An 11720-nucleotide genomic window follows, 5' to 3' on the forward strand; every position below is an offset into this window, starting at 1 on the left:
GGGTCTTAAAGGCTTGAAAGTAAACAAGCGGCCATCTAGCTCAGAAGCAAATCTCACATGGAAGAAGCACACCAGCCTGTGTGATCATGAGGTGTCAATGGGAACAGGTTTCAGGGATGGTACAAAAAATCCTATCATTGTGAATGAGGGGGAATGTGGAGTGGGGACTCAAAGTCCATCTGTAGGCAACTGAACATTGCCTTATGGAAGGGTCACGGGGAGGAGAGGAGCCAGTCAGGGTACAGTATAGCAACGATGAAACATTCAACTTTCCTCTATTACCTAAATGCTTCCCCACCACCACCCTGCCCCCACTCTCATGATCCCAATTCTACCTTATAAATCTGGCTAAACCAGAGGTACAGATAGGAACTAGAAACACAGGGAATACAGGATGGATGATCCCATCATGACCAGTGGTGAGAATGGTGATACCAGGAGGGTGGGGTAGAAAGGGGGAACCAATTATAGGGATCTCTACATATAATCTCCTCCCTGAGGGACAGACAGCAGAAAAGTGGGTGAAGGGAGACGTCGGACAGTGTAAGATATAACTAATAATTTATAAAATATCAAGGGTTCATGAGGGAGGGGGGGTAGTGGGGAAGGAGGGGGAAAATGAGGAGCTGATGCCAGAGGCTTAAGTGGAGAGCAAATATTTTGAGAATGATGAGGACAATGAATGTACAAATGTGCTTAACACAATTGATGTATGTATGGATTGTGATGAGTTGTATGAGCCACCAATAAAATGATTTTTTTTTAAATCCACACCACCACCCCCCCCAAAAAAAAATCTCCTCTAACATAAAGAGAAATCTGTTCTTGGAAGAATCTGACCAGTAACAGCTGCAGCAGGTTGTTACGTGCCCATCAGTCAGCTGTATCACAGAGAACTACTGTTTTGCTAGACTGTGATTATTACAGAAGCAGATCCCAGGTCTTTTCTCTGGGTTCAAACTGCCGACTTTTCGGTTAGCAGCCAAACACTTAACCATAGCACCACCATAACCAAGTAATCCTGATTCCCATCACCAGCAAGAAAAAAGTCATTTTGAATATACTGTCATGTACCCTTGACAGGAGCAGCCAAGTACACATCTCCTTGTAGTTTTCTTACCTCAATTACACAACCTTGATCTAACTGCAAGAAAAATTACTCAATGCCAAATTGAAGGACATTCTTAAAAAGAACTTAGCCCCAACCAACAACCTGCTACCATTAAGCCAATCCAAATGCATAGTGATCTTATTCCATAGAGTGGAAATCCTTGACCCCCACCCCTTAGGCCTCCTGAGGCTGTAATTCTTTATGGGAGCAGACAGCCTCATTTTTGTCCTACAAAGTGGCTGGTGGGTTCAAACTGCTGACTATCCAGTTAAGTAATTCAAAGTGTAACCCACTATACCACCAAGCCAAAAAGAACCAAAACAAAAGCAAAACCCATCACACCACAAAAACAAACTCACTGCCTGCCATCGAGTTAATTCCGATTCATAGCAACACTGTGGAACGGGGTACAACTGCCTTCGCAAATTTTGAAGACTTTAACTCTTTGTGCGAGTAGAAAGCCTCCTCTTTTCCCTTGGAGTGGCTTGTGGTTTATTTATTTATTTATTTATTTATTTGGGTCGCTTTATTGGGGCTCATAAAATTCATCACAATACATAGATCAATTGTGTCAAGCAAATCTATACATTTGTTGCCCTCATCATTCCCAAAATTCACTTGCCTCTTGGGTTCCCGGAATCAGCGGAAAGCTTTTTTTAAAAAATAAATTAAAATGTTATAAAGATGGGGGAGGGTGTAGAACAAAGTTTTCCAGACAATGAAGTCTTACTATTGTACTTCAACCCTATCCTAGTTACAGCAGCCCTGCCTTGGGTTCTCATCTCTGTGGTCTCGTGTAGTCACCCCCACAGCGGTGCCCTGCAGCATGTGAGTACAGAACCCGGGGAGATGCCAGTGAAGACTGCCCTGTCATCATCAGCAAAAATCTGCATTCCCGTGAAACACACCACCTAGTGGTCCTACATGTCTACCCACGGTGTAAGGCCTCTGTTATCGACATTTTCAGGAGTCACTGCCGAGATCACAACTGAGATGATTTATGCAAGCACAACTGATGACCAAGTCTGTGAACTGGGTCTGGTTTAGAGTATGGAGCGAATGGAAATTCAGGGCCGTTGGAAGTACAGATTTTCTGATACTACCGTCCATCATTAAAGGCCAACCACGTTATTTTCACACCTAAGCAGCTTCAATAAATGATAAAAATTGATTTTAGTTTGTTAGCCAGCTTACTGGTCTGGTTATATCTACATATATTTAAGAGCTGATAAATGGGCAGGGGTGAGAAGCCCACCCCTCTCAATTAGATTCAAGAGCTGGATTACAGTTTTCTCAAGTAAATCTGTAAAAGACATTCCAAGCAGACTAAGATTTCTTGTAACCAAGCTGTTGGGTTATTGTTCGTTTGTTCTTAAGACATAAAAGACAGCTTTCAGAAATAATTCTTGTTCCATGAGAGCCAGACAGTGAGAACAAAACAATTTTTGGGAAATCCCAAAATGCAACTAACACAGTTAAGAATCATCACACTGCAAAAAACGACTTCTTAAAATCAGCCTCCCCCCTTTACGGAGTACCATATTTTAACTTGTCTTAACTCCTTTATGTGAATGTTTAACAAGGCCTGAACACCATTGTCATGAAAGGGTTAACAATATACTTACATTATTTGTCCTCCAATGGTTGACTTGCCAGCATCTAAAATTAACAACATGCAAACCAAAGGTTAAAAATAATCAATAAAAAATACCCTCATACATGAGGGTAAGTAAAACAGTATTGCTATAAAACCACAGAAAGCCATTATTAAACAAAAACATCAAAATGTAAAAGCTACTGTTTCTCCACAAGGCCTCAATCTAGGTCTACACACTTCTACAGGTAATGTTCCATCTCTCAACCTTTCCCCAAAGAATTTTGTACTCTTACAGCGGTTTCGGCACCTTCAAAATCATGTTCCCTTTCGATGTTCTTTGACTTGGGGGAACAATAAGATCTGTCAAGATTATGCCTTTGGGATCCTCCAAAACAGCTGTCCCCCACCTCCCACCCTTTCTGAGCTGACCTCTCTGCCTTGAATTTAACTGGTCCAGGAAATGCTCTCAAAAGCCACTGTTTTGAAACCTCCTTGTATTACTGAAAAAGGAACCCTAGTGGTAGAACGGGTTATGTGTTGTCCTGCCAACCATAAGTCCAGCAGTTCGAAACCACAAGCAGCTCCACAGAATAAATTTGAGTCTTTCTACTCCCCTCAAGATCGCCAATCTCAAAAATCCACAGGGACAGTGTCAACGTCTCCTCTAGGGTCACTAGGAATCAGAAACCACTTGATGGTAGTAAATCCTGTATTACTGCGAGAACTCTGCAACCACCCACAGCCCAGAGACACACCGAGGGAGAAAGAGGTGGGATTGCACAGCTATATTGAAAAATCACATTCGGGAAATCTTGGACTAAAAAAAATAAATTGTTAAATTAAATTACACATTAAAAGAAAATTACTACCTCGGAAACCTATCGGGGCAGTTCTACTCTGTCCACATGGCCACTGTGAGTCAGAACTGACTCAGCAGTGAATTTTGGCTGTATGCATACAAAAGCTGGACAAAGAATAAGGAGGACCAGAGAAGGACGGACGCCTCTGAATTACGGTATTGATGAAGAATGTGAGAAGTACCATGCACTGCCAAAAGGATACGTAAATCTGACTGGGAAAGAGTAACTGGCACACTCCTTGGAAGTGAGTGAGGCTGATGCTGATTAATACCTGTCTCCTGTGCTTGGGACACGTTTTCAGAAGGACCAGTCCCCAGAAAAGGCTATCATGCTTGGGTGAGTAGAGGGCCAGCAAAAAAAGGCCTTTGAGGAGGTGGTCTCCTCCATACTGTGGCTGCAGCAATGAGCTCAAATGTAGCAATGACCGTGATGATGGTACATGGGTCATCACTAACACACCTGACACACATCCACAAGTTACTCCAAATGAACACTGTCTGACAACACAAAATTAAGCTACCCAGTAAGGTTAATCCCCTCAGTCACAGATTAACAGAAGTGCACTAGGGTATTAAGAGAGTCCATAATATGCTTAACTGCCATGGGTGGGCCACAGACTAATTTTACATTATATACAACTCATACTGAATTTTAGTGTCTTCTAGCTTCCATGCCATTACCGAATTGCTCATTTGCCCAACAATCAAGAACAGAAAGTACTGGCTGATTTTTGTTAGCTTAAACAAAAAAACAACAACAAAGCATTTTATTATACCTGATTGGAGCCACAGATACAGAAGCTGTATTGTTCTATTAAAGCACAGGATGGAATTAACATTAAACTTAAATAACCAAAACCCAAACAACCCAAGGCCTTTTAGATTCAGTTTGGTTTCCACTAAACATCCTCATGTAGCTAAATCAACTATTTGTTGTAGTAATCCAGTAAGCGGCCATTTCTCAGTCACTATACGTGCAACTTACCGACATGCCCGATGAACACAACATTAACATGCTCTTTTTTAGGAGCGCCAGGAGGTGCCACCACAGACTTCGGTTTGGGTATTTCCTCCTCTTCCTCCATCGTTTCTTGGGCATTCTCCTCTGGCGGCCGTCCATCACCCGAGGAACCACGCCCTGGCTCCCCTTCACTTAGCTCTTCTTTGTGTTCCCATGATTCTTCCGGAGACATGTCTGTTTCTCCATTCTCTACTAAAAGAAGCCATTTTCACTTAGTGTCCTTACAACCTGTGGCTTATTCATAACACCCAATGGAAGCGGCACATTCGGCTCCATTTCTTCCTGTTCAGCGACAGGGAAGCTGGAAAACCTCTTTCTCAACAGAAATGGATAGTGGCTGTCAAGCTGGATTACTTGCTGACATCAGAGAGCTCTGACTGAGAGACTGAGAGCCTGCTAGCTGAGTAATTAATGCCTCATTTTCTCGAGACTAACAGAATGTCAACAAGAGATCTAACATTCCTAACAGCCCAGTTACCCCACTGTCCCCATGCCTTGGCAGTGGGAGACAAAGGAACGTTTACGGCGCGTTCGGGAGAAGTATAGAAGGACAGAGGGCTAGTCTTCCCTCTTCAAGCACTGTAACTTCAATAAATCAACTTTAATACTCATAGAGAAGGAAGAAAGAATACCATTACTTAAGTTCCTGGTCGCCGTCTTCCAAGTAATTCTATTATCTCTGCAATGACTAAACTTACCACAAACTTGCTTATACCCAATTTTCTGTTTTCTAGATCTTGGTAGCAAAGAATTGACTGCAGACACTGCAATAACCATTAATGCTTACACTGACACGTCACATTTTACTGTATTAATGAGGTCAGAAATTTTCTTACCAACAGCTTCTGACAGTTCCATGCTAACAGCTGAATTTGAACCTAGACAAGAAATCGAGAATACAATGCATATTTACCAGGCATGAGCTAGCTTTAACCACCACAAACATGTTTTTTCAATCAGGCTGTTAAAGAATCACATCAGAGAAAATTACCTTCACACAACAGTGGCTGTTCCTCTTGAGAAGGTTCCGCAGGTGCTGTTTAAATAGAAATAAATTCCATAATGAAAAAAATCAAAGCTGACATGAACTTTTCACTTACTGTTTAAAACATCGTAAACAGATGTTGCTAAAATATAACAAAAATCCAGTAGTTCAGATCAGTAACAACTAACTACAAGTTTCCAACTAGAAGCTACTGTTTTATTTGCTTTAATAAAAACATCACCAACAAATCAATTTTAAAATACTCCCAGCATTAACGGAAGGGGCTGGTGGCTCAGTGGGTTAAGCACTGGATTGCCACAGGCACGATTGGTTTATGTCCACCAGCTGTTCTGCAGGAGCCAGGGCAGTGAGGGCAATCTACTCTCCTCGGAGATCCCAAGAAGCAGTTCCATCCCAAGTGGGGCTGACTCAATGGCAGAGGGCTTTTCAGTTATTGAAAATACATTCATAGAAGCTGCGGTGGGGGGGGAGGAAAATGTATTCATGACATATTTATTCTCTTGATTTGTTTTGTAAACTGCTTCTTCATGAATATTATAAAAGAAACCTACAAGCTAGCAAAGATCATGTTTATAAGAATTTGCTCAACAAGAGCAATAAAATAGTTTATTTCTCTAGACCAGTGGTTCTCAACCTTCCTAATGCTGTGACTCTTTAATACAGTTCCTCATGTTGTGGTGACCCCCAACCATAAAATTATTTTAATTGCTACTTCATCACTGTCATTTTGCCACTGTTATGAATTGGGCGACCCCTGTGAAAGGGTTGGTCGACCCCCAAAGGGGTCGCGACCCACAGTTTGAGAACTGCTGCTCTAGACTATCCCCTGGTAAAGCTCTAGCCCAAGAAGTCAGGATGATCAGCCCTTTTTAAGATTCCATAAGGATGCTTTCATGAGACCCTTGAGTAAATTAAATTTGATAGCATGAAATATACATCTGCATAAAGTCTATGAAATGCACACAAACCCTTACAGCCTGTGCACAGGAAATAACTCCAACAATGCCAAGATGTGGGGAGAAAAGAATCTCTTTAATAAACAGTACTGGGAAAATTGAATTTCTACGTGTAGAAAAATGAAATATGATCCATGCCTCCTCACAAAACATGTCCAAAATGAATCAAAGACCTAAATATGCAAATTCAAACCATAAAAAACCTAGCATTCAACAGATTACCTAATATAACAAGCAAAACAGCAAAAGGCAAAATAAATTGGGCACTCCCCACCCCAAATAAAAGCTTTGTTAAACAAAATACTAAAAAAGTGAAGACTGGGGGGCCAGCCCCCCTCCCCACAGAATAATTCACTTCAGAGGACAGCACTGAAACTACAGTTCAGGGAGAGGGACATGTCTGATCAGAGCACACAGGAGGCAAAGGGATGGGAGAGGAAGAGAGAGTGGAGCACATCCTGGACCATCAAGGCCTGAGGATGATATTCCCACTCAGAGCAGCCAAAGCACAGAGAGGACCACAGGGCCAGCTCCACTATGAGACATGGTGTCCCCATAACGCTAGAGGGACAACACTGGAGACACAGTGCAGAAATTGCACCTGATCTGACCCCACCACACTGAGGCGAAACACTAAGGGTGTGCAACAGAACAGCAAGGAGAACAAAACAACAAAGTCCCCAGGGAATACCAAAAATAGATGTTGGGGCCAGGGTGTGGCACCCCATCAGACTTGACCAGAAAACACTCCTAAAGGTCAACAAACAGACCTTGAACTATTTACAGGCTTTTCTTCTTTTGTCATTGGTTTTGTTGTGGTGGTGGTTTTGTTGCTTTGTTTTGCTGTCTTGTTTTCTGTGCGTATTATTATCTCTGCAGGTCCATCTAGATAAGATAGGCAGGATAAACAATCTGGAGGAGAAAACAACAGGACCAAAGTTTGAGGCGGGAAGGGGTGGGGGCAAGGAAGTGGGTGTTAACAAACCCAGGAACAAGGGAACAAGTGATCCAAAATTGATGGTGAGGAGGGTATAGAAGGCATGGTAGGGCTTGATCAAGGGCAAATGAAGGCTGAAGATGATAGTAGGACAAGTGGAAAGAACTAGGAGGCATTTATGGAGGTCTAAATACAGGCACGTGCATATGTAAACATATTTATATATGATGATGGGGAAATAAAGCTATGTGCATATATTTATAGGTTTAGTATTAAGGTAGTAGATGGACATGGACCTCTATTCAAGTACTCCCTTAAGGCAAGAACACTTTGTTCTATTAAAGTGACATTCCATGATGCTCACCTTCCTGATATGATCACTGAAGACAAATGAGTGCACAAGCAAATGTGAAAGTTGATGGTGGCCGGCTATCAAAAGATAAAGCATCTGGGGTCTTTTTTTTTCTTCATCTGGGGTCTTAAAGGCAAACAAGCAGCCATCTAGCTGAGAAGCAACAAAACCCACTAGGAAGAAGCAAACCAGCCTGTGTAATCACAAGGTGTCGAAGGGATCAGGTATCAGGCATCAAAGAACAAAACATCGTAACACTGTGAATGGGGTGGGGGAGTGTGGAGTGGACACCCAAAGCCCATCTGTGGGCAAATGGACATCCCTTTACAGAAGGGTCACAGGGAGGAGACAAGCCAATTCGGGTACAGTATAGTACCAATGAAACATAGTTTCCTCTAGTTCTTTTAGTGCTTCTCCGACTCCCCCCCCCCCACACTATCATGATTCCAACTCTACCTAACAAATCTGACTAGACCAGAGCACATACATGGGTACAGATAAGAGCCAGAAACACAGGAAATCCAGGACAGATAAACTCCTCAGGACCAGTGGTGACAGTAGTGACACCAGGGCAGAGGAAGGGGAAGGTGGAGGAGAAAGAGGGAACCGATCACAATGATCTACATATAACATCACACACCCCCAGGAACAGACAACAAAAAAGTGGGTGAAGGGAGACGTAGGACAGTGTAAGACATGACAAAATAATAATAATTTATAAATTATCATGGGTTTGTGAAGGAGGGAGGAGAGGAGAGGAGAGGGAGGGGGAAAATGAGCTGATACAGAGGACTCAAGTAGAAAGCAAATGTTTTGAGATGATGATGGCAACAACTGTACAAATGTGCTTGACACAACAGATGCATGTATGGATTGTGATGAGAGTTGTACGAGCCCCCAACAAAATGATTTTTTTTAAGTGAAAAGACAAGCTGTCAAGTAGGAGAATGTTATTAGAAACCACTTATCTGTCAAGAATTGAATATGCAGAATATACATAAAACCTAAAAGACAACTCAATCATAAAAAGAGCAAAGACCTCGAATAGATATTTCACCACAGAAGATGTCAAATGGTCACCAATCACATGAAAAGATGCACAGCATCATCAGCCATCAGAGAAAGATGCAAATCAAAACCATAATGAGATGCCATTTCACTCCCATTTGCATAACCAAAGGAACCCTGGTGGCATAGTAGTTACCCTTTGGGCTGCAATCAGCAAGGTTCACAGTTTTAAACCACCAGCAACGTGTTCCATGGGAGAAAGATGGGGCTCTCTACTCCTGTAAACAGTTACAGCCTCAGAAACTCCTGGGCGATTGGAGGTGGCTGTGTGGGCATTGACCCAATGGCAGTGAGTTTTTTCAGGAGGATAGCCAAGATGACAGAAAGTAACCAATGTTGGCAAAGACACAAGGAAAGAAGAACCTTCCTTATCCACTGCTGGTGGGCATGCAAAATGGTTAAGCTCTTGTTGAAAACAGGGCAGTGGTTCCTAAAAAGAAAACCCACCCAAAACAGAACCACTGTATTATAGGCCCCAATAACTGCACTCTTAGATAAATAAGCAAGACTTGCAAGCAGAGGCTCGTGAGAGAGACCTGTCCACCAATGTTAACTGCAGTACTATTCACAATAGTCAGAGCACGAGAAGTCAACCAAAAAATGAACGGATGACTAAAATGTGGTACACACATACCATAAAGTCCTTAAAACTTGACAGTGAGATAAACGAATGGAGAACTGAAGATGGATAGAGCTTAAAGACATTAGGCTGAATGTGGTAAAACAATCACAGAAGGGCAAATACTGACCTCACCTACACCACCAAATTCTCATGGCTTCTAGTCTGGAATCACAGAAGACGGATGAACCTGCAAACTACTGCCCGAGATAATCTCTAAATGCTAAAAACATACTCTCAAATGGAACAGTAGTTTAGTTGAACTAGTAAAACCTGTCTCCTTTGAGCATTGGGCTCTTAAGAACTATATGGGGTCAAATTGACACCAGCAACTCAAAAGGTTTGACAAGAATCTAAGACAGCAGTAAGCTTATGTTAATGAGGACCCACTTGGACTAGGAGACTAAAGAACAATTATACAACTTAGTGAATTGTATGTACACCAAGAAGCTCTTGAACTGGTAATTATATTGTGCCAGCTGTATTTTCAACAAAAGAAAATTTAAAACCCACTGCCATCAAGTCAGTTCCAAATCACAGCAATGCATTAGAGGGTCTCTGAGGTTGTACATCTGGGAGCAGACAGCTTCATCTCCCAGCCCCCCCAGTCCCAAGAGCCCCTGGTGGTTCTTTTAACCACCTACCTGGCAGTTAGCAGTCCAATACTTAACCCATGGCCACACCCAGACTGCTTAAATAAACTTTCGGGAGGAAAAAAAGGGCCTTTGAACTGCAGTAACAGCATGAACTGTTACCAGAGAGATGAGTACAGAGATTGAGAGTAAGCATTTAAAAACTTTTATAGCAATATAAAACAGTAATTTTCCGTATGTTCATATTAATAATTAAAAATAAAGATTAGGTTCTAGAAACAAAACAATGCTCTAAAAGGCAAAGAGACAAAGGCCTTGGAGTCACTGAGGCACACAGAGCAAGTTACAAATAATAATGAATCCATACTCATAAAACAAAACTTAAAAAAATTACTGCCAAATTAAAAATCACATCCTGAATAAGGAATCAAGTGCAGTGTGTTTTCTAAGGGCTTGAAGTGTGGAGGAAAGCAATGTCTTGAACAGATAAGGGCCATGCTTACCTAGGGCAAGCAAGTAAGCCGCAGAACTGAGATGAGTTCTCAGGTGCAAGACCTGGGATGGCCCTGGAAACCCATCAGTTCTGCTTGTCTAACAGGGCTGCTCTAAGTTGAAACTGACTCGATGGCGGGTGGTTGGTTTGGGTTGGAGGAAAAATCTTTTAAACTAGGCTCGAAAGGAAACAAAAATTATACTTCAGACATAATACAAACTATCCATTCTTCATTCTCCCACAGGGAGGTTTAGGGTCAAACAAACTCACTGCCAGAGAATCGATTCTGACTCAGTGACCCGCCAGGGCGCACTGCCCCAGCACGGTTCCAAGCCCGTAAAGCTATTTTCTTTACTTGGGGTGCAGAAGGCCTCAACTGTCTCCCACAGAGCAGCTGGCGGCTTCAAACTGCTGACCTTGGGGTTAGCAGCTCAAAGCGTGGCCCACTAGCCACCAGGGTAAAGGAGAAACAAATATCCAATATTCAGAGAAAGTGAAGCAGCGCGAAAGTGAATCAATTTCATATGTGCTGCTCTATCAATGTAGAAGGCAGCACACAATGGTGGCAGAAAGGAACCGAAAAATGAATTCTTGGACTTAAAGCCACCTTGTCACCTCTAAGTTGCAAAATGCAGTGATTTCATATGGATCATGGGAATTATGACAAGATTGCTCAGAGGATTAAATGAAAGCAGAGTGTCATGTTATATAACCCTGACATCTATTAGACGTTCAACAAAGGACAGTCTTCATCTGCTAACATGTTCTGAGTATCAATTGTATAAGCACTGAACACCTCATGGGACCACACAGGGGCAGAAGGCATAAGTAGAGGGCAGGAGTAGCCATTGACAGCAACTACTGACCTGTTTCCGAACACCATATGGAGCAGGTCTACTCTGCACACAGCGGATTGCCATGCGTTGAAACAACTTCACAGCAACTAAAAGCAATTTTTTATTGTGTCCTTGTGTGCTGATGGCTATCTCATTGAATTCTCCAAGCCTACGGATTACATACTGTTGTTACTATGTAACATACAGGTGTAACATACAGATCAACGTTAACTGTAGGCTTTCAAGTTATACAAATGCCACCTTGCCTCTTC

The 11720-nt window shown here is 42.3% G+C and overlaps 1 protein-coding gene across 2 annotated transcripts in view; it reads right to left on the bottom strand.

Annotated features, from left to right (window-relative positions):
* GSPT1 (G1 to S phase transition 1) overlaps positions 1 to 5624 on the bottom strand; it is a 26746-nt gene extending 21122 nt beyond the window's left edge. Inside the window, exons 1-4 of one of the 2 annotated variants that reach the window (XM_004705859.2) lie at positions 5580 to 5624; positions 5425 to 5466; positions 4553 to 4780; positions 2737 to 2770 (exon numbers count right to left, since the gene is read on the bottom strand). In XM_004705859.2, coding sequence (XP_004705916.1) covers positions 2737 to 2770; positions 4553 to 4780; positions 5425 to 5446 — 284 coding nt within the window. In that variant the 5' untranslated portion in view covers positions 5447 to 5466; positions 5580 to 5624. Of the gene's footprint in view, positions 1 to 2736; positions 2771 to 4552; positions 4781 to 5424; positions 5467 to 5579 lie in introns of those variants that run through there. The other variant, XM_013005526.2, reaches the window with a different exon arrangement.
* Positions 5625 to 11720: the final 6096 nt, after the last annotated feature.

This window comes from Echinops telfairi, unplaced genomic scaffold, assembly GCF_000313985.2.
Source record: "Echinops telfairi isolate 266 unplaced genomic scaffold, ASM31398v2 ScPeMD7_5;HRSCAF=22, whole genome shotgun sequence".
Lineage (NCBI taxonomy): Eukaryota > Metazoa > Chordata > Mammalia > Afrosoricida > Tenrecidae > Echinops > Echinops telfairi.